At 40.0% G+C, this 23,023-nt stretch overlaps 2 protein-coding genes and 1 long non-coding RNA gene across 14 annotated transcripts in view; 2 read left to right on the plus strand and 1 right to left on the minus strand.

The window, feature by feature from the left end:
- The window catches only part of LOC107966746 (putative uncharacterized protein DNAJC9-AS1), a 45,004-nt gene that overhangs the window by 5,604 nt on the left and 16,377 nt on the right, over positions 1–23,023 (plus strand). The window contains exons 3-4 of one of the 4 annotated variants that reach the window (XR_010146636.1): positions 20,074–20,276; positions 21,765–21,930. Coding sequence is in view for 2 of the 4 variants with exons in the window: in XM_063780775.1 (XP_063636845.1) it covers positions 20,131–20,223 (93 nt within the window). In the remaining 2 variants the exon portion in view is untranslated. Of the gene's footprint in view, positions 1–20,073; positions 20,277–21,764; positions 21,931–23,023 lie in introns of those variants that run through there. The other 3 variants (XR_010146637.1, XM_063780775.1, XM_063780776.1) reach the window with 3 other exon arrangements.
- Positions 170–1,555, plus strand: LOC134807067 (uncharacterized). The gene is made up of 2 exons (XR_010146640.1): positions 170–305; positions 1,099–1,555. It is a non-coding gene; the product is annotated as an uncharacterized LOC134807067 (long non-coding RNA).
- Positions 968–23,023, minus strand: part of CFAP70 (cilia and flagella associated protein 70) — a 125,474-nt gene continuing 103,418 nt past the window's right edge. For 6 of the 9 annotated variants that reach the window (XM_054660235.2, XM_054660234.2, XM_063780747.1 and 3 more), the window contains 6 exons: positions 22,764–22,916; positions 21,750–21,911; positions 20,246–20,335; positions 16,867–16,968; positions 3,580–3,627; positions 968–1,261 (listed from right to left, as the gene is read on the minus strand). In XM_054660235.2, the coding sequence (XP_054516210.1) occupies positions 1,181–1,261; positions 3,580–3,627; positions 16,867–16,968; positions 20,246–20,335; positions 21,750–21,911; positions 22,764–22,916 (636 nt within the window). In that variant the 3' untranslated portion in view covers positions 968–1,180. The remainder of the gene's footprint in view (positions 1,262–3,579; positions 3,628–16,866; positions 16,969–20,245; positions 20,336–21,749; positions 21,912–22,763; positions 22,917–23,023) is intronic. The other 3 variants (XM_063780749.1, XM_063780748.1, XM_063780750.1) reach the window with 2 other exon arrangements.

Genomic DNA, 23,023 nt, shown 5'->3' on the forward strand with positions numbered 1-23,023 from the left:
GAGTCCCTGCTGGAGTCAGAAGTTTTAGGCGAATCCCAGGCGCGCCAAGGAAAGTGCTACAAAAGCCATCCATCTTGCAAGCGTTGGTGCCGAGGCGCAACGCTGAGAACGCAAATACTAAAGGGCGCTGTTCTTTCCTCGTGGAGCTCACAGTCCGCTGGGGAGACCGTGAGATGACAGCAGAGAAACTAGGGCGATCAGTAGTACTCAGCGCAAGGACAGCGAGCAGAGAAGGCAAACCTAGTGCTTGCTAAGGAAGACTTCACAGAGGAGGTAGTGTCAGGGCCGAGACTAGGAGAAGGATTGTAAGTGACTAGATTTTACTTTATCCTTCTCGTTAACCAAAATTTACCTCTCACCTTTTCTCCTGTTGTCGTCCCACCCCTATCGAGGCAGTCACACCTTAAAAAAAAAAAAGGAGGGGTTATTCCTGCTTTTGCCGTGCTGTGATCCAGGGCAGAGGTGAAGTATGATTTTTTTTTTTTATCTGTAGCCCTAGAATATGACCTCGGTGATGAGGGTAACGGTGTCTCCTTGGAGCCCTAGTGGTTTAGATCCATGAAGATGCCTGTGTTTGGTGAGAAGGTGTCAATAGCTCCACCTTCAGCAAAGACCTCTCTGTTCAGCTTTTTCGTTTACTGTTAGTTCCAAAGGGCTAGCATGCTCTTTGCCCTAATACAGTGACCCAGCATAGCAGTCTTCCTCCAGGGCCACCTTTGAAAATGATGCCTTAATTCCTGTATTTCAGTTAACTGAACCTGTCCAGAAACCTTAGCACCTGACTTCCTCCAGGAGTGATCCAATAAGCTTTCATCAGAAACCCTAATAATGACCCCACTATACCTTAATTTTATTGTATGTATATATATGCCATATAATTATTATAGCAATTACACTATAGTTATTTATATAACTAAATACCTACATGTAACTCGGTATACGTTAACTCCAGAACCATGCTGATGAATTTTGAGTTTCATATCTCCATTTTTTTATTGTGACCCAGTTTCTTGTCAACCAGTAAAACATCCAGTAACACAGCCAATGGAAATAAATGAATGGGTCTCTGTTTATAGTGAAGATTCTTTCGTTCTCCAGCTCCAGGCTTCATACGGTAAAACTCTCTGGGAAGGAAAGGAACTCAGAGTCCCATGCAGAAAATTGTCCAGCTGGAGGGGTATCAGAAAGATGGATTTCCAAAGCCAACTGTTTCCTGTAGTGTGTGGATCTCTGCAAGCAGAGCCTCATCTTTCAATTTCAGCTACATGAAAGAGGAAGAAAGGGAAAGATATATGTCATACGTGATATACTGTATGTGGCTTTGAAGACCCCTCTTTTGTGGGGCTACGGCTAAAGAACGTAGTTCCCTGGGATGGAATTGGCTCTTCCTATTTCCCTACTTCATGAAAACTCCAGTAGAAGACCTTAGAACCTTGTCCTGGTTACATGGATATGTTTACTTTGTGAAAATTCATCAAGCACTATGCACGGTCATGATTTGTACATTTTTTTGTAAGATAACTTCATTAAAATTTACTTTTTTTATTTTTAAAAAGTGTTCACATTATTACCAGCATCTCTTGGCTAATGCATAGTATTCCCATCTGGCAAGTGATATCAGGGAATCAGAGACAGAAATCATAGGCTTATATTAGATCTGGTTTTAGTTTTAGAATCTAGATATGTAGTAGAGACATCTAGGAGCCTACAGAATACCTATTTTTTCTTACTAACAAAATCTTAATTTCTTTTCAAGGCAGCAATGCAATCAGCTAAAAAGCCACATTTTCCTGCTTCCCATGCAGCTAGCGGTAGTCATGACCAATTGCCGCCCAATGAAATGTAAACTAAAGTCATTGGGTAGGACACCTGGAGAAGCCCTTTATTTAGGGAAAGTCCTTTAAAGGGAAGTGAAGTAGCATGGCCCCTTTTTCCTTTTCCCCTTATTGTTCTTTATCTTGCCTGAAACATGAATATGATAGTAAGCTACGCTGGCTGTCTTGCAACTATGAGGGATAGAAACTGCATGCTACAATTGGTGGAGCACAAAGATAGATTTTGGGTCCCTGATGACATTGTAGAGCTGCGGTACGAGCCCTGGACTTTTCATTAGATGAGAAAAAACTAATTTGTTTAAACCACTGTCTTTCAAGTCAAGTTACTTGCAATTCATAACTAATAGAACAGGCCAGGCATGTTGGCCCCCACCTGTAATTCCAACAGTTTGGGAGGCTGAAGTGGGCGGATCACTTGAGACCAGGAGTTCGAGACCAGCCTGGCCAACATAGCAAAACCCTGTCTCTATGAAAAATACAAAAATTTGGCCAGGCTTGGTGGCTCACGCTTATAATCCCAGTACTTTGGGAGGCCGAGGCGGGGGGATCACAAGGTCAGGAGATCAAGACCATCCTGGCTAACACGGTGATACCCTATCTACTAAAAATACAAAAAATTAGCTGGGGGCAGTGGCGGGCGGCTGTAGTCCCAGCTACTCAGGAGGCTGAAGCGGAGAATGGCCTGAACCCGGGAGGCGGAGCTTGCAGTGAGTGGAGATGGCGCCACTGCACTCCAGCCTGGGAGACAGAGCAAGACTCCATCTCAAAAAAAAAAAAAAAAATTCAGCTGGGCATGGTAGCACATACCTGTAATCCCAGCTACTTGGGAGGCTGAGGCACAAGAATCACTTGAACCGGGAGGTGGAGGTTGCAGTGAGCTGAGATCGTGCTACTGCACTCCAGCCTGGGCAACAGTGCAAGACTCTGTCTCAAAATATATATGTATATGTAACTGATAGAACAGACCAGGGGTTGTTCATGAGCCAATCCAGCTCACTACCTGTTTTTGTTTGTTTGTTTGTTTTTGAGACGGAGCCTCAGCCTCCAGAGTAGCTGGGACCACAGGTGCCCACCAAGACGCTCGGCTAATTTTTTTGTATTTTTAGTAGAGACGGGGTTTCACCATGTTAGCCAGGATGGTCTCCATCTCTTGACCTTGTGATCTACCCACCTCAGCCTCCCAAAGTGCTGGGATTACAGGCGTGAGCCACCATGCCTGGCCACTACCTGTTTTTGTAAGTAAAATTGTATTGGAACACAGCCATTCACTTATGTATCACCTATAGCTGCTTGTGTACTACAAGTGCAGAGTTTAGTAGTTGCAACAGACTGTTTGGCCTACAAATCCCCCCAAATTTCCTATTTTGCCCTTTACAGAAAATGTTTGCTGATCCCTAGACTAGACCAACCCCTACATATTACACGAGGAAAATGAAGCCCACAATATTATTAACACAGTAAGTTAATGGCAAAACCAGAATCATAATTCAGGTTGACTGACTCCCAGGCTATCTTTCTATTAACTATTATATATTCTCTCTAAAGAGTTGGAAGAAAGATCACCTATGGTAATATGTAGGTTGTTATTACAAACCCAGCAGCCCCACGATAATGGCAAAGATGGTAAGAAAAGCCTCTAGAAAAATATTCACATTATGAAAGTCCTGAATTAAGCCAGTACCTCCCTCCTAATTTCCCACCCTTAACATGGGGCAGGCAAATGACAGAGGCATCTGTGTCATACCTTGATCATGTACTTGTAGGCCTGCTCAGCTTCTAATTGCCGTCCAACCTGAAAAAAGTGCAGCAGTTGGTGATGATGACAGGTCATAAACATTATGGTAAGGAAAATACATTGCCTCAGCTAAGGCAGAGGCACCTACACCTAAGGCAGAGGCTTCTACACCTTCCAGTTAAGAACTTCTGAATTCAGAGGAAAAACTAGCAAATGAAAGGTGGTAGGGAGAAAAAGGTTTTTTTTAAAAAAAATTCCTCCTGGCCAGGCGCGGTGGCTCATGCCCATAATCCCAGCACTTTGGGAGACCGAGGTGGGTGGATCACGAGGTCAGGAGATGGAGATCATCCTGGCTAACACGGTGAAACCCCGTCTCTAATAAAAATACACAAAATTAGCCGGGTGTGGTGGCATGCGCCTGTAGTCCCAGCTACTAGGGGAGCTGAGGCAGGAGAATCGCTTGAACCCAGGAGGCAGAGGTTGCAGTGAGCCGACATCATGCCACTGCACTCCATCCTGGGCAACAGAGTGAGACTCCATCTCAAAAAAAAGGAAAAAAAATTCCTCCTTCCTTTTGAAAAGCTTAAAGATAACTTGGCCTCTCACCTTTTTGAAAGCACCATGAGTCATTTGTTCCTCTTAGGACTGAAGCCATTCTGTTAATAATAATTAACACTTACCACTCCGTACTATGTGATTTACATTGTTTTCATTATTGATGTTGTTTTTAGTGCTTTATTTAAGTTCATTCTTAATCCTCAAGACCTAGGAGATAACTACTGTTATTTATTATTCCCAATTTACAGAGAGGATAAGTAACTTGCCAGGGTTATAAAGCTAGTAAGTAGAGGAGCCAGGTTTAAAACAATGCAGTTTGACTCCAGAGTCCAAGTTTTTAACTACTACATTACTCTGTCTCTAGGAATTAGAAAAAGTAGGTATCAGAATTACTTCTATGAAGATCTGGATATGAGATAAGAACATTAACTACTCCCCACCAGTTTATATTATTCTTTGCATGAAGCACTCCTCCAGAAGTTAAATGAGATAATATGAATCCACTATTCTACTTCTTGAGTTTGCTACATAGTTATTTAGAGTATGCAAAGTCACTTGGTAAAGCTTAAATATGTAAGAACCACAGAATATTCGTGTCTGAAGGGGACCTGGGGAATATCTAGTCCAATTTTCTGATTAATGCTAGTCCATATGAAAGTTTTACTAGTTCACAAAACTTTCACACCCTAAACCCTTACTTCCTCCAAATCTACACTTTGAAATGTTCCCAACTGAAGTTCACTGAATTGCCAGCAGCATTTTCCAGCACACCTTCCTTTCCTACCACTATTACTTTGTTTCCCTCCTGCCACAGGGAGGCAGAGGCCCAAATGATGTCAGGATCCAGAATAGCCAAAACAATTTTGAAAAATAATTTTTCTGCTATCATGAACATTGCTGCAGTAAACATCCTTGTACATTTCTTCTTCTTCTCCTTCTCCTTCTTTTTTTTTTTTTTTTTTTTTTTTGAGATGGAGTCTTGCTCTGTCACCCAGGCTGGAGTGCAATGGCACAATCTCAGCACTCTCACAATTTCAGCACTGCAACCTCCACCCCCTGGGTTCAAGCAATTCTCCTGCCTCAGCCTCCTGAGTAGCTAGGATTACAGATGTTGTATGTGTCTTCTTGTATTTTTCTTAGGATTATATCTAGATATGACATTGCCAAATTGTAGATATGAATGTAACTAAATAATGCCACATTGTACTTAAAAGTGGTTGTGCCAATTTACATCCAATTACAATTATGAGAGTCTTCATCAGTGCTTGTTGTGGGAAGTCAGGGACACTGAACGGAGGGACCAGCTGAAGCCATGGCAGAAGAACATAAATTGTGAAGATTTCTTGGACATTTATTAGTTCCCCAAATTAATACTTTTATAATTTCTTATGCCTGTCTTTACTGTAATCTCTGAACATAAATTGTGAAGATTTCATGGACATTTATCACTTCCCCAATCAATACTCTTATAATTTCCTATGCCTGTCTTTACTTTAATCTCTTAATCCCATCATCTTTGTAAACTGAGGATGTATGTCGCCTCAGGATCCTGTGATGATTGCGTTATCTGCACAAATTGTTTGTAGAGCACGTGTGTTTGAACAATATGAAATCTGGGCATCCAAAAGGAACAGGATGGCTGTGATTTTCAGGGAACAAGGGAAATAACTATTGGGCCTGACTGCCTGCAGGGCCGGACAGAACAGAGTCACATTTCTCTTCTTACAAAAGTGAATAGGAGAAATATCGCTGAATTCTTTTTCTCAGCAAGGAACAGCCCTGAGAAAGAGAATGCATTCCCAGGGGTAGGTCTCTAAAATGGCCACCCTGGGAGTGTCTCTCTCTTATATGGTTGTAGATAAGGGATGAAAAAAGCCCCGGTTTCCTGTAGCGCCCCCAGGCTTATTAGGATTAGGAAATTCTTGCCTAGTAAATTTTAGTCAGACCAGTTGTCTGCTCTCAAACCCTGTCTCCTGATAAGATGTCATCATTGATAATGCGTGCCCAGTGGGCCATGAAACTTCATCAGCAATTCTAATTTCGCCCTCGTCCTGTGATCTCGCTCTGCCCCCATTTGCCTTGTGATATTTTATTGCCCTTGAAGCATGTGATCTCTGTGACCCACACCCTATTCGTACACCCCTCCCCTTTTGAAATCCATAATAAAAACTTGCTGGTTTTGTGGCTCGGGGCATCACGGAACCTGCCGACGTGTGATGTCTCCCCTGGACAGCCAGATTTAAAATTTCTCCTTTTTGTACTCTTTCCCTTTATTTCTCAGACCTGCCGACACTTAGGGAAAATAGAAAAAAACCTACATTGAAATATTGGGGGCTGGTTACCCCAATAAGTGCTAATACCATACTTTAATTTTTGCCAATCTGATGGTTGTGAATTTCTGCCACATCATTATTCTAAGTTGCATTCTTATGCTTACTAGTGACACAGAGCTTCTTCTCATACATGTATTACCTTTTACAATCTCCACATTAGCAAACTGCATATTCCTATATTGTTCCCCATGCCCCTCCCCCTCCTTTGTTTTTTCTTTTTTGAGACAGGGTCTGGCTCTGTCATCCAGGCTGGAGTGCAGTGGCACAATCACAGCTCACTGCAGCCTCAACCTTCCAGGCTCAAGTGATTTTTCCCACAACTTTAAAGTTGGAAACTCATGTATAACAAATGACACTAAAATAAAGTTTAAGGACTTATTATAAATATTGGCAGAATTTATAACTAATAGAGGATTAGCATCCAGGTTATATAAGTAGCTGCTACAATAAGGAAAAAACTCTACAATCTGATTTTAAAATGGGCACAGGGCTGGGTGCAGCAGTTCATGCCTGTAATCCCCGCACTTTGCAAGGCTGAGGGGGAAAGATCGCTTGAGCCCATGTGTTTAAGACCAGCCTGGGCAACATGGTGAGACTCTGTCTCTACAAAAAATGAAAAAATTAGGCATGGTGGCACACATCTGTTGTCCCAGCTACTTGGGGGGCTGAGGCAGTAGGATCATTTGAGCCTAGAAGGTCGAGGCAGCAAGTAAGCTGTGTTCCTGCCACTGTATTCCAGCCTGGGTACCAGAGCAAGACCCTGTCTCAAAAAAAAAAAGAAAAAAAAAGGACTTAGATCTTAGATTGTTAGGGCTGGGCACAGAGGCTCATGCCTATAATTGCAGCTCTTTGGAAAGCTGAGGCATGAGGATTACTTGAGGCCAGGAGTTCAAGACTAGCCTGGGCAACATAGTGAGACTCTGCTCTACACATAATAAAATAAATTATCCAGGAGTGGTGGTGCATGCCTGTAGTCCCAGCTACTCAGGAGGCTGAAACAGGAGGATCCCTTGAGCCCAGGATTGTCCCACTGCACTGCACTCCAGCCTTAGCAACAGAGCAAGACCCTGTCTCTTAAGAAAAAAACTTAGGTCTTTAAACCAGTTGGAATTGTGTGTGATGTGTGAGGTAAGGAACTAATTTTTTTTTTAATATGGATAGTAGCCAGTTGTCCCATCACCATTTAGTGAAGAATCCATTTGTTTCTCATTTTGCAGGTGCTATATAGTGTCTTTATAAAAAAATAGCTATATTAAGGCATAACTTACATACCATAAAATTCACTAATTTTAACGTTATGTTGTGCAAGCATCAGCACAATCCAGTGTTAGAAGACTCCTATTACTCCAAAAAGTTCTTTCATGCCTGTTTGCAGTTACTCTCCATCCTCACCTTTAGCTTCAGGCAACCATTGATCTATTTTCCTTATTTCAAATAAATAGAATCAAATAATATATAGTCTTCTGTGCTTTGCTTTTTTCACTTACCATAATATTTTTGACATTTATCCATATTGTTACATGAATCAGAATTTCATCTTAACTGCTGAGTAGTACTCCATTGTATAAATATTCCTCATTTTATTTACCCATTCACTGATGGACATGTAAAATGTTCCCAGTTTTGTGCTATTATTAAATGCTGTGATAAAAGTTCATACACAAATTTTTGTGTGGACATATGTCTTCATTTCTCTTAGCTAGATATAGAGAAGTAGAATTGCTGGCACATATGGTAAATATGTGTAACTTTTTAAGAATCTGACAAACTGTTTTCCAAAGTGGTTGTACCAATTTACAACCCTACCAGTAATGTATGAGGATTCCAGTTTATCCACATCTTTGTTAATACTTGGCATTGTCTATCTTTTTTTTTTTTTTTTTTTTTTTGAGACAAGATCTCATTCTGTCACCCAGGCTGGAGTGCAGTGGTGCCATCACAGGGGCTCACTGCAGCCTCAACCTTCCAGGAAAAGGTGACTCTCTCATCTCAGCCTCCCAAGTACATGGGACTACAGGCACATGCCACCACCCCTGGCTAATCTTTGTATTTTTTTGTATTTTTTATTTACTGTATTAGTCAGTTTTCATGCTGCTGATAAAGACATACCAGAGACTGGGCAATTTACAAAGGAAAGAGGTTTAATTGGACTCACAATTCCAAGTGGCTCACGAGGCCTCACAATCATGGTGGAAGGCAAAGAGGAGCAAGTCACGTCTTACGTGGATGGTAGCAGGCAAAAAGAAGCTTGTGTAGGGAAACTCCCATTTTTAAAACCATCAGATCTTGTGAGACTCATTCACTACCAGGAGAACAGTGCAGAAAAGAGCCACCCCCATAATTCAATCAGCTCCCACCTGGTTCCTTCCACAACAAGTGGGAATTGTGGGAGTTACAATTCGAGATGAGATTTGGGTAGGGACACAGCCAAAATATATCAGATGGGGTTTCACCATGCTGTCCAAGCTGGTCTCAAACTCCCAGGCTCAAGCGATCTGCCTGCTCGAGCCTCCCAAAGTGCTGAGATTACAGGCATGAGCCACCATGCCTGGCCTATCTTTTTGATTTAAGCTATTCTAGTGGGTGTGTAGTGCGGTGTCAATCTGCATTATTTTAAGGGGTATTTTAAAATTTTTTGGACATAATTTCAGATTAAATAAAAGTTACAAAAACTGTTCTCTCTTCTCTCAGGAAAGAATACATGTACTGTATACATATTATATATATGTATACATATGTATATATGTATATATGTAATATGTATATATTATATATGTATATATGTATATATGTAATATGTATATATTATATATGTATATATGTATATATTATATATTGTATATTATATATGTATATATTATATATATGTATATATGTATATATATAATACATATACAGTAGTCTCCCTTATCTGAGGTTTTGCTTTCCACACCTTCACTTACCCAAGATCAACCTCGGCCCACCAAGATCTGAAAATATTACATAGAAAATTCCAGAAATAAACAATTCATAAGTTTTAAATTGCACACTGCTATTATGAAGAGCCTGATGAAATCTTGTGCCATCCCTCCCAGGATGTGAGTCATCCCTTTGTCCAGCATATCCCCACTGTAGACGCTACCTGCCAGTTAGTCACTTCATAGCCCTCTCCGTTATCAGATCAGCTGTCATGGTCTCACAGTGCTTGTATTCAAGCCACCCTTATTTTACTTAATAATGGACTCATAGCACAAAAGTAGTGATGCTGACAATTTGGATATGCAAAAGAGAAGCCATAAAGTGCTTCCTTTTCATGAAAAGGTGAAAGCTCTTGACTTAATCAGGAAAGAAAAAAAATGTATGCTGAGGTTGCTAAGATCTGTATAATGAACTTATCTTTTATCTATGAAAATGTGAAGAAGGAAAAAGAAATTGTGCATATTTAGTAGCACCTGTGGGCTATTAGAAAAAAATTTTTAATAATTATTTTAAAAAAGAAATTTGTGCATGGTATATATAGGATTCAGTACTATCCTTTGTTACAGGTATCCACTGGGGGGTCTTGGAACATATCCCTAGGGAACAAGGAGGGATTACTGTATGTGTGTGTGTATAAAAGTTAGAAAAATATAGAAAAGTTAAAAATATGTAGAAAAGTTAAAGTATATATGTGTGTGTTTATCTACATAAACACACACCTAACTCTTCCTGAACATTTGCAAGTAAATTAGAGATATGATTCAATTTTAATACTTCAGAGTGTGTTTTCTAAAATCAAGGATATTCTCCTCTATAACCACAGTACAATTACCACAATCAGGAAGTTAGTATAGATAGAATACTATTATCTAATCTATAGACCTTATCAAGATTTTTCCAATTGTTCCAATAATATCATTCATTCATTTCTTCATTCACTCATTCATTTATTTGAGACAGGATCTTGCTGTATCACCCAGACTGGAGTGTAGTGGTGTGAACAGGTCACTGCTGCCTCGACCTCCTGGGTTCAAGCAATCCTCCCACCTCAGCCTCCCAAGTAGCTGGGACTACAAGGTGCCATCATGCCCAGCTAATTTTTTTAATGTTTTGTAGAGATAAAGTCTCACTATGTCGCCCAGGCTGTTCTTAAATTCCAGGGCTCAATTGGCCTCCCAAAGTGCCGGGATTACAGGCATGAGCCACCACGCCCAGCCCAATAATGTCTTTATAAGAAAATAAATCCAAGATCATGCATTGTATTCATTATTTATGTCTCCAGTTTCTTTTAATCTGGAATAGTTCTTGAGTCTTTGTGTTTCGTGACACTGGCATTTTTTAAAAATAGAGCACGATTTTGTAAACTATTCCCCAATTCATATTGTCTAATGTTCCCTCATAATCATATCAGGTTATGAACTTTTAACAGGAATACCATAAAAATGTTCTGTTCTCAGTGCACCATATCAGGAAGCACAAGCTGCTTATCTCAATACTTGTGATGTTAACTTTGATCATTTATTACATTGCTATCTGCCAGGTTTTTCTACTCTAATGTTACCATTTTCCCCTTTGTAATTAATAAGTATCTTGTGGGGAGATACTTTGAGACTATGAAATATTTTCTTACTCCTTGAACTTTTCAACCATAATTTTAGCATACATTGATGATTGTCCACTGAATCTATTATGATGGTTTCCAAATTGCGATTTTCCAATTCCATCATTCTTCATACATTTAGCAGTTGGCCTTTGACTGTAAGCTTTCCTTTCTCTACCACTTATTTGTTTAATTATATCACTGTGGGCTCATAGATTCTTATTTGTAATCCTTTTCTACAAATTATTTATTTGGATGCTCAAATTATCCTTGTTTTAGCCAGCAGGTGTCCCCACTTTAAGCTAGTTTCTGTTTGTTTTATTTTTTCCCTATGCTGTTTTGATATGTGCCAGTCTTTCTTTGAACATTTTTTACTTTCTGACTCAACAAGATCTCAGACTCATCTTTTACTTTCCATGCACTAGTTATGGAATTTTGGCCATCTTCCAAGAAGCCTCTGGTCCCCCCACAAACCCTTTCCTTCTAAACTGGACAAATGCCCTAGTTTCTTAAATGGATTTAGAAACCAAGACCTGAGCATTAGATGTGCTTATGCCCCCTGCCACCACTATTTATTTTTGAGACACAGGTATTTAGACACATATGAATATATTTCTATAAATACACATATATTTCTATATACCTATTTATACCTGTATCTATTTAATCTATCAAACAATGAGCTCTTATCAGTATCTCCCATTCTAATCCACCACTACAAGGTCATTCTATCCTTCTTGTTTCCGTATTTGTAACTTCCTTTGAAGCACAGTGAAAAATGTGACTCCCATTATCCACAACATAATTATTTGTTAAATCATAGAATACCTAGTAATTTCAGAACTGCTAACTCATGACTTTGCAAAAATGAAGCCTAAAACTATACTCTAAAATGTGTATAAAGGTTTTTTCTCTTTAGCCTGATATATAGTATGTATTAGTCTACATTGCAAAGAATGTTTTCAAAAGTACCATGAGTTAATTATTTTTCTGCATTGTCAGTCTAATTACGTTATTCATTTGAAATACAATTTTATTTGGTTTTGTTTGTACATAATTATGTGGTCTCCCCATTTCTTGCTGATTTTCTTTTTTAAAAAATATACGAAACATTAGCATTGTCCCAAAAGTCAGAACTCTACAAAAAGGGACATCACAGTGTCATCCCTCTCATTTCCTCCCTCCTCTACCCATGCCCACTCATGTCCTGTAGAATCTACTCTCATTAATCTCGGTTTGTCCTTCCTCTGCTTCTTTTTGCACTAAAGAAGAGATTCGGCCGGGTGCGGTGGCTCACGCCTGTAATCCCAGCACTTTGGGAGGCCGAGATGGGCGGATCACGAGGTCAGGAGATCGAGACCATCCTGGCTAACACGGTGAAACCGTGTCTCTACTAAAAATACAAAAAATTAGCCGGGCGTGGTGGCCGGCGCCTGTAGTTCTAGCTACTGGGCAGGCTGAGGCAGGAGAATGGTGAACCTGGGAGGCGGAGCTTGCAGTGAGCCCAGATCGCGCCACTGCACTCCAGTCTGGGCAACAGAGAGACTCCGTCTCAAAAAAAAAAAAAAAGAAGAAGAAGAAGAGATTCGTGTATATTTTCTTCTTTTTCCTTCTTTCTTATACAAAAGGTGGTATAATCTTGCACTTCACTTTTTTTACTTAATAATATAAACTGAAAATCATTCCACATCAGTTCATAGAGATCTTCCTCATTATTTTTATTCAGCTGCATAGTATTCCATTATGTGAATATACCATAGTTTATTTAGACATTCTCCCATGTTTAATAAATGAACTCCATTTAGGTTGTTTCCATTATTTTGCAATTGCAATAATGCTGTAATTAATAACTTGCGCACGCTCATTTTCAAATTGCTAGAGGAAGCGCATCATGGTAAATTTCTAGAAAACTCCAATTACTTTTAAATACCATCTACTCAAAACCTAAGTTTCCATATATATGTCAGTCTATTTCTGTCTGCCAATTGTTTCACTTACCTACTCTTACACTAATAGCACTCAGTGTTAATTGTTGCAGCTTCATAATAAGGCTTGATATTTAATAGGAAAGCCACTCTTACTCTTTCTTTCATACTGTCATAGCTATTTTTTTTTTTTTTTTTTGGCCTTTATTCAACCAAGTGAATTTTAGGATTTATCTCATCAAGTTCCTTGAAAATCTTATGTTATTATTTTTATTGGAATTGCCTTAAACTTAGATATTAACTTAGGGAAAACTTTCATCTTTATGTCATCAGAACTTCCTGCCCATGGACATGGTATATCTTTCTATTAGATTTTCTTTTACAATAAAGTTTTATGATTTTCCCCACACAGGTCTTGAATGGGATTTTAAAAATCAGACTTTCAAATTGATTGTTCCTGATTTTGATGACATTGATTTTTATATTGATTTTTATCCAGCAACTTTGTCCATCCACTTTGCGTTAATCTTCATTGACTAAATTTATATTATTCAAAAGTCAAAAGGATATAATAAAGCATACAATGAGTTTTGCTTCCACCCGTCTGCCTATACACCCTGTTCCCCAATGACTGCCCTGACTAGTAACCATCATTGTTAGTTTTTTATCTACCATTTCAGTAGTGAACTCTTTTATTACATATTTCAGTTTGCTTGTAAATTTTCTTGGGTTCCTACCTAATCCTTTTACCTTCAGTTTCTTTTATGTGTGTATGTATATGTGTTATTGCCTTAATGGAACCTCCAGTATAGTTTCAAGTAGAAGTGACGATAACATTTTCCTTATCTTGTTCCTGACTTCAAAAGGAATGCTTCTAACTTTTCACCATTTCATATAATAGTTTAGATTTTGGGACATGTAGTTTCAGATTTTAAAAAAGCTAGTTTGCTTTTTTAAAAAGTCATGAATGGGTGTTAATTTTAGCCAATGATTTAGTTTTTAAAATAATTAATAGAATAAGAATAGCCTATGATTTTAATTTAGTCTCCATTTCGCTGCTAATATTATTTGTGTCTTTCCATTTTAAACAAAATTCTTAGTCATGCAAGAGGTTTGTCTGTTCACTAGTCTCTGCAAAAAACAGCTCATAATTTTGTTAATCCTATTTTGTCCTTGTTGAAATTTTCATTTATTTCTACTCCTTATCATTTTCTCAATTATCATTTCTTTGAGTTTCCTTGCTTTCCCTTTACTACTTTATTTATTTAAATAATTAATTCATTGATTTTCAATCTTTGTTTCTAACATATGTATTTAAGGCTATAAATTACCCTCTATTTATTGCTTTAATTTTATCCCATAATTCTAATATATATTGGCTTTGTTTTTATTCAGCCTCATTTCAGTTATGTACTGAAGTATAACAAACCAACCCAAAACTTAATGGCTTAAAACATAATATGTTATTTCTCAAAATTCTACAGGTAATTTGGGCTGTTTTGCTGGTTTTCCCTGAGATCACTCATGCAGCTGAGGTCATATGACAATTTGGCTAGGACTGAAGGATCCAAGAAAACCTTACTCAAATAGCAGTTAATGTTGGCTGTTGGCTGGAGTGGTTCAGTTCTCTTCCATGTGGGCTACTATAGCCTTCTATAGGCTAAACTGGGCTTCTTCACAGCACAGTGGTCCCAGAGTTTCAAGAGTGGTAGCTGAAGGCTTCTAAAAGCCTAACCTCTGAGAATTCACACGATGTCACTTCCACCATATTCTACTGGTCAGGGAAAGTCACAAGTTTAGCTTAGATTCAAGGGGGTGGAGAAATGAGAAAGAGACTCCGTCTCTTGATGGGAGTGAGTGGCAACATAACATTGCAAAGGATGTGGACATGACAGCATAATTAAATGAGGACCATTATTATAAAAATCTACTATAAGGCCTAATTTTCTACTGCTGTGTATAACACCCATTTATCATATCACATTTTCCATAGATCAGAAGCCTGACATTATTCAACTAGTTCTTTGCTTAGGGTCTCACAAGGCCAAAATCAAGGTGTCATCTATGCTGAGTTCTTATTTGCAGGCTCTGGAGAAGAATGTACTCCCAAGCTTATTCAGTTTGTTGGCAGAATTCAGTTCTTTGTGTTTGTAGGTTCCTATAAGGTCCCTGTTTCCTTGCTGGCTCTCAGCAGGGGCTGCTGTTAGCTTCTAGATGCCACCCACATTCCTTGACATGTGGTCCTTCTCCATATTCAAGCCAGAGATGCTATACTGAATGATTCTTATGTTTCAAATCTGACATCCTTTCTGCCCCCACCACCAGAGAAAACTCCCTGCTTTTAGAAGACTTACCTGACTGGGTCAGGTCCACCCAGATAATCTCTGTATTTTAATGTCAACTGATTTGGTATTTTATTTACATCTGCAAAATCATTTTACAGCAGTACCTACATTAGTGTTTAATAGATTAATCTTAGGGGAGGGGGCTATCTTTAGAATTCTACCTAGCACAGAAGATTTCATATTTGAAGTGTCACAAGGTTTCTTCATTGACTTATTAATTAATTACAAGCATGTTTTCAGTTGCCAAAGGTATATGAGTCTTTTGGGCTTTATTTTGGTTGTTGATTTATAATTTTACTGCCATGTGATCTGTATGTATTTGTTGAACCCCTCTTTCTGGTTTTGCATGTGGTCAACCTTTATACATAACTCATTTGTACTTGAAAAGAATATGTGTCCTCTCATTGTTAAGTGAAGAGTTCTACATTGGTGTTTGAACTCAAACCTGTTGAATGGGTTATACATCTGTATATATATCCTATTTTTTTTCCTATTTGACTTATCAATTTCTAAGAGAAGTATATTATGGTCTTCCATACTGGCCCTTTTAGTTTAAAGATGAGGAAATTGAGGCCCAATAAAGTTAGGTGACTTGCCTCAGATCCTAGAGCTAGGTAGGGGAGAGCTGGGGTAAGAACTCTTTTTATTTATTTTCTTTTTTTTTTTCTTTTTTTTGAGACGAGGTCTCACTCTGTCACCCAGGTTGGAGTGCAGTGGCACAATCTCAGCACCCTGCAACTTCTGCCTCCCAGGTTCAAGTGATCCTCCCACCCCAACCCTCGAAAGTAGCTGGGATCACAGGCGCTCCCCACCATTCCTGGCTAATTTTTTGTAGAGGCAGGGTTTTGCCATGTTCCCCAGGCTGGTCTTGAACTCCTGGGCTCAAGTGATCCACCTGCCTCAGCCTCCCAAATTGCTGGGGTTACAAACGTGAGCCACTACACCCGGCCAGACCTCAGGTATTTTTAAAATGTTGATATTTGGGATATTTACACTAAAGAGAAAATCTAGTAATTTTTGTTTTGTTCATTTCTCTTATAATAATACTCCCTGCCAATTTGGTGTCATACTGTCCAGTGGAAAACTGAGGGCTACTGTCGTTATTCCCAATGTGATCTTAGACTGATACGCAAGTTATTTAAGTCTAACTATGGGAGAGTTATTTTTAATAGGTAAAGCACCTATCATGAACTCCCACATTACCCTCCACCCAATATCCCATCTAAATCAAGGACAAGCACCCTCAGCCAGCATTTCAATGGGAAGAAATGATTCAGAAACACTAGTAGAACATCTCCTTCATCAATCTGTGACCTAGTTTATGTTGTGATACAATATTGCTCCTATTTTTAGAACTTCCTTTCCAGAGAAACACACCTAAATATATTATTTTTAAGCATGTTCCAAGTACAGCCTGCCCAGACTTGGCCCTTCCTTTGTCATCAGCATAATGATTACACCTAGAGCTTATCAGATTTCAGCTACCATGCATTAATGGCCATCTGCTGCCCCTTGCTTACTTGACCCCTCACCTCTGTGCCCTAAAAGGGCATTGTGTAAGGACAATAAACACTCACTTTCAGGCAGACCAGAGCCAGATATGCCCATACTTCAGCATTGTAGTTGTTCAATGCATTGGCTTCAGAAAGAGCATCCTCAGCCTCTGTGAGCTCCTCCAGCTTGACAGAAAAATGAGACATGTGAGTTAGCTTAGCTGAAACCACTATGTCCCAATAATACTGGTGTATATGACCTATACCAATGGTTTTCAACTTTTTAATATTTTTAGCATCAGAACTCTTTTCTTCAAAGGAAATCTTATGTGGTGGTTCAATATATGAACCAATTAAAAGTAGAAGAGCTCTGATTAAAAAGCCAGGTCGGGGATTCTGAAGCCCTGCCTAGTAAGCTCTTAACTTATACCCCTTTCTTCCTTCCCTCTACAGCAGTCCCATCAGAACATCTATAAACCATGGAGTTTCAGGTGCAAGGTTGGAAATCCACAGGAACTCACTCTCATGTGTGCATCATTCAGTGATTTCTCCACACACAGTGGGCTGTCAGATACATTTATAGTTTTTTTTCTTTACATTGTGCATCCTTTTCTTGAGGTAAAAATCTGATTTGCCTGTTGAAATACTATTGTCCAGAAAGCTTTCTTTCCCCTAGTATCAGTTATTAACAGCCCAATCCCGAGCAATCAATGCAGTATTCAGAAACTCTAGGGTGCACTCTGGGCTCTGCACACGTGGAAATTGTTGCTGCTTCCTAAAACTGTGAGTTTGCTTTGTTGCTTTGTAAAACATTCCAAAAGGCTCTCCCTTCCCCAGTAAAGTAGCTCTTTTTTTCCTTTCTTTTTTCTTTTCTTTTCTTTTCTCTTTTCTTTCCTCTCCTCTCCTCTCTCCTCTCCCCTCCCCTCCCCAGCCACCCTTTTCTTTTCTCTTTTCTTTTCCTTTTCTTTTCCTTCCCTTCCCCTCCCCTCCCCCCTCCCCTCCCCTCCCCTTCCCTCCCCTCCCCCCTCCCCTCCCCTCCCCTTCCCTCCCCTCCCCTCCCCTTCCCTACTCTTCGACAGAGTCTCGCTGTACTGCCCAGGCTGGAGTGCAATGGCATGATTTCAGCTCACTGCAACCTCCGCCTCCCAGGTTTAATAGATTCTCTTGCCTCAGCCTCCCAAGTAGCTAGAATTACAGGTGCCCACCACCACACCCAGCTAATTTTTGTATTTTTAGTACAGACGGGGTTTCACCACATTGGCCAGACTGGTCTCAAACTCCTGGCCTCAAGTGATCTGCCCATCTTGGCCTCCCAAAGTGCTGGGATTACAGGCATGAACCACCTGTGTCCAGCCTACTTTTTCTGCTTTAAAATAATTAAATAATGGGTTTCTAGGCCAAAGACAAGAGATGGCCTTTCACCCACACCCATACTTTGGCCCACACTTTGAAGTCTCTGAGACATTGATTCATTATTTAATCAACCTACATTTGCCAAGGATTTGCTCTGTGTCGGGCAGTATGCTAGATGCTGGGAGTAAAAAAATAAAATCCTGTAGTCCCAGGTACTCAGGAGGCTGACACAGGAGGATCAACCGAGCCCTGGAGGCAGGGATTGCAATGAGCTGAGATTGAGCCACTGTACACCAGCCTGGGTGACAGAGCAAGATCCTGTCTCAAGTAAATAAATAAAATACAATATCTGCCCTCAAAGGGCTCACTGACAGATGTGTGAAAAACAAAACACAGGCCGGGTGCGGTGGCTCACGCCTGTAATCCCAGCACTTTGGGAGGCCGAGGTGGGAGGATCACCTGAGGACAGGAGTTTGAGACCAGCCTGGCCAACATGGCGAAATCCTGTGACTACTAAAAACACAAAAATTAGCTGGGTGTGGTGGCACATGCCTGTAATCCCAGCTATTCAGGAGGCTGAGGCAGGAGAATCACTTGAACCCAGGAGGCAGAGGTTGCAGTGAGCCAAGATGGCGCCACTGCACTCCAGCTTGGGTGACAGAGCTATAAGAAGATACCAATACTATACTGTTAAGTAGAAAAAAGGTTACAAAGCAGTAAATATTTACATTTTATACATTAAAATTGCTTTCATATATATGAAAAAAGACGGGAGGAAAGTGCATTCAAATGTTAACAGTGGTTATCACCAACTTGTGGAGTTATGGATACTTTAATGTTTTCTTCATATTTTGTATCTATTTGTCTATTTATTTTTAGAGGTGAGGTTTTGCTCTGTCACCCAGCCTGGAGTGCAGTGGCACAATCATGGCTCACTGCAGCCTCTAACTTCTGTGTTCCCACCAAGCAATCCTCCCACCTTAGCCTTCCAAGTATCTGGGACTACAGGCACATGCCACCATGCCTGGTTAATTTTTAATGTTTTTGTAGAGATGGGGGTCTTGCTCTGTTGCCCAGGTTGGTTTCTCTCAAACTCCTAGGTTCAAGAGATCCTTCAGCCTCAGCCTCCCAAAGTGCTGGAATTACAGGTGTGAGCCACTGCTCCTGGCTTCTTCTTAAGTTTCTATAATGAACACATATTATCTTTATGGCTGAAAAACAGCAATGAGGGGCTAAGTGAGGTGGCTCACACCTGTAATCCCTGCACTTTGGGGTGGATCACTTGAGGTCAGGAGTTCAAAACCAGCCTGGTCAATATGGTGAAACCCCATCTCTACTAAAAATACAAAAATTAGCCTGGCATGGTGGTGGGCACCTGTAATCCCAGCTACTCAGGAGGCTGAGGCAGGAGGATCACTTGAACCCAGGAGGCAGAGGTTGCAGTGAGCTGAGGTGACACCACTGCACCACTGCACTCTAGCCTGGGAGACAGAGCGAGACTCCATCTCAAATAAATAAATAAATAAATAAATAAATAAATAAATAAATAAGTGAGTAAGCTATTCAAAGAAAGGGAGAGACATGGAATCAATAATATGCCTGAAGAAATTAGGCAGGAACAAGAGGATGTTTGCCTCTTTGAAGACTGGAGGAAATGAGGGAAGGTTAAGTAAAGAGTTTTTAGGAGAAGCAGAGCAAAAGCTTCTGCCAGAAGTTACAGCAACTCCTCCTGCATATCAAAGGGTCACAGTGCTTAGTAAGTGTCAATCAATTTCTTTAATTGACTTGAATAGATTCTTCATCTCCCATATCACCTTTTTCTTACAGATAATATCACAAAGGAGTGTCTATACCAAATAACATGAATTTTTTTTTATTATGTAGCTTCTTGGTTCAGGTTTTTCTGGGATTTTTTAAAAAGATCTTTTATTTTTCTAGCTAGTTAAGTGACCTTCAGTTCACTGAACACCTTTGAAGAACAACTTTTCATTACAGCAGACAGCCCTGATTGCTATTCCAATGTCATCACAAACCCCCAGGATGCTTGGAAGGCCAAGGAATCAAGGTCAGCTGTATCCACAGCCCTAGTCTCAAGCCTTCATCCTCTTACCCGATAGCAGGCGATTCCCAGTCCTAGCCAGGTAAGGCATGAAGGTGATCTCTTACAGGCTTGCATATAGGTTTTCTTTGCCTTTTCATACTGTAGAAAGAAAGCACCACTAAGCTACTGTTCTAGAAGCTTCAAACCCCATATTGCTGGGATGATCATGGGATCTCTGATAATTGCTCTCCAGAACAATCTAAGTTAAGCAAGTCCTTTAATTGTACTTTGACGTCTACCTTAAGGGAGTTATCGCAAGAAGATTGGTGAGAGGAGATGGATAGATCACATGAAAGAGCAGACTTTCACTTGGAAGTAGTTCCAAAGACATTTATAGTCTCTGTAAGAGTTGAGGCAAGGAGTTACACTGAAAGTGGGGGCAACCATCATGATTATCTGAATTCCACCTCCACTTCATGGATTACTCCCTTTCACTTAAATGCAACATCATGTGGTGGCATGACAAACATACAATCTCTGGACTAAAAGGTATACTTGATATAGCCTCATCATTTTACACCTTTGTTGTAAAAGATCTTAGAATTTTAGAAAAACTCAGAAGACAAACTTTCAAAGGACATAGCCCTGAAGGGACAATTTCTTGTCCTGTATCTCCAACATGAGATACATCTATAGCTGAGCCTCAGCAAACAGCCTAAGACCTGCTTGCCCGGGGTCTGCCTAAGTCAGCAGTGCTCTGAAGATGCAGCTTTCAATGACATCAGAAAGAAAACTTCTCCTTATATACTTCACTACAGTGGGATAGGGATTTCTCTCAAGCCTATGTGAGCTTTCCACTTAACATCATACAGCATCGTAATTTCTTGTTGCTGTTGCTGTTTTATATTAAATAAAAAGACAACTGGGTATTCTGACAGGAAAAATAGAATAAAGTCAAAACAAAAGCAGGGGAGTCAAAAGGCCTTTGGCAGAATGTTGATAATTGTTATAGTGAGATGATGGGTCCATGGTGTTTCATTCTACTATTCTGTTTGCTTTGTATGTACTGAAATTTTCCATAAAAGAAAGTTTTGTTTTTCCAAAGAACTCGGAATATTTCCCAAAATATGGGGAGGGACTGCTTCCATGGTCAGGTCAGAGCGCCCTATGGAATGGGGTTAGCCTCAACTAGATTAAATATAACCCTTTGTGTTTAGGAGAAAGTTTGGAGAGAAGTCCTTTTGAAGCCCATGATACCTTCTGTTAAGTAAGTCAAGCTAAGGATGTTTCTACTACTGCGAATACAATTTTAGCTAGCATAACATTTACTGAGTTCTTAAGAACTGTTTAGTAGCATAATGGTTAAAATCACAGACTCTGGTTTCAGCCTGCCTGAGTTTGAATGCTGCTTCCACTAATTACTGGTTGTCTGATGTTGGGCAAGTCACTTTACCTTTGGATGTAAAAGTGTCATTATTATATTACTAGTTTTAGTCCACACAGATAGATGTTAATGCTTGAATTACAATTAGTTCCCAGACCACGGGGTTATTCCCCATCCTCTACCCCTCACCTCTTTCTCTTCCAGATAGATGAGCCCCAGTCTCAGGAAGACGAAGTGCATCTCAGAAGCATCCATTACAAAGCTAATGGTTCGTTCATAGCATGCCTTGGCCTCAGAATGATTTCCACTCAGAAAATAGAGATGGCCCTTCAGGCCCCAGACATTGGGGTTCTGGGAAAGTGAAAAGCAAGTAGTATATGGGATAAGGTAGTATTTAAAAGTACCTTGATGATCTTTGTTTAATGTTTAAATTTAGATAGATTGTCCATTTCCTTTCTCTCTTCTTTTTCAGATCAACCGTTTTCTTTTTCTAAGAGCACTCAGAAACATAACCATTTAATTGTACAAGGAGACATTTTTCTAGCTCTGCCCTCAGATTTCTTTCTTGCATTCTTCAAAGCCATTTTGGGTGTGGAGTAAATATTAAGAAAAACATTCAAGCATAACCCCAATACTGTTCACATGAGAAAATATAAGAAATCTAGAAAAATTGAAATAAACACTATCAGCTAAAGATATCCTTTTCTCTGCTCTTTGCAAAACTCATGATTACTTTATTATTATTATTTTTTTGAGATGAAGTCTTGCACTGTCGCCCAGGCTGGAGAGTGCAATGGCTCAATCTCCGCTCACTGCAACCTCCGCCTCCCAGGTTCAGGCGAGTCTCCTGCCTCACCCTCCTGAGTAGCTGGGATTACAGGCATCTGCCACCACGTCCATCTAATTTTTTGTATTTTTAGTAGAGATGGGGTTTCACTATGTTGGCCAGGCTGGTCTTGAACTCCTGACCTCGTGATCTGCCTGCCTCGGCCTCCCAAAGTGCTGCGATTACAGTTGTGAGCCACCGCGCCCAGCCAACTCATGATTACTTAAGAAAAGCAAATGGAAGGGTACAGAGAGATGAGTTTACTGACAGCTGATGACCACCCTTCTGTTCACCAGAAATCTACGTGTGATATGGCATCACCACCTTTAAATAAAGCCCCTTCTCCAGACTCAAGAGGCTTTAGCAGAAGTCATTACCAGGTAGTCCATCTGGGCTGCTTGTTGAAGGTATTCCTCTGCCTTGGCAAAGTCCTTCTTAAGAATGTGTGTTTGGGCCAGCACCAAGTAATATTCACAGCTGGGGCCTCCTTGAGGGCATAACAGCTCATGTGCAAGCACTCTGTGCACATACTGCAAGGATAATCAGATTATAAGGAACATATAAATGGCTGCATTGCGTCTTTTTCGGTTGAAGGATTCTGTCTCTGATAATAAATAATACGAAATGTATTACAGAA

The sequence above is a fragment of the Pan troglodytes genome, chromosome 8, assembly GCF_028858775.2.
Source record: "Pan troglodytes isolate AG18354 chromosome 8, NHGRI_mPanTro3-v2.0_pri, whole genome shotgun sequence".
Classification (NCBI taxonomy): Eukaryota; Metazoa; Chordata; class Mammalia; order Primates; family Hominidae; genus Pan; species Pan troglodytes.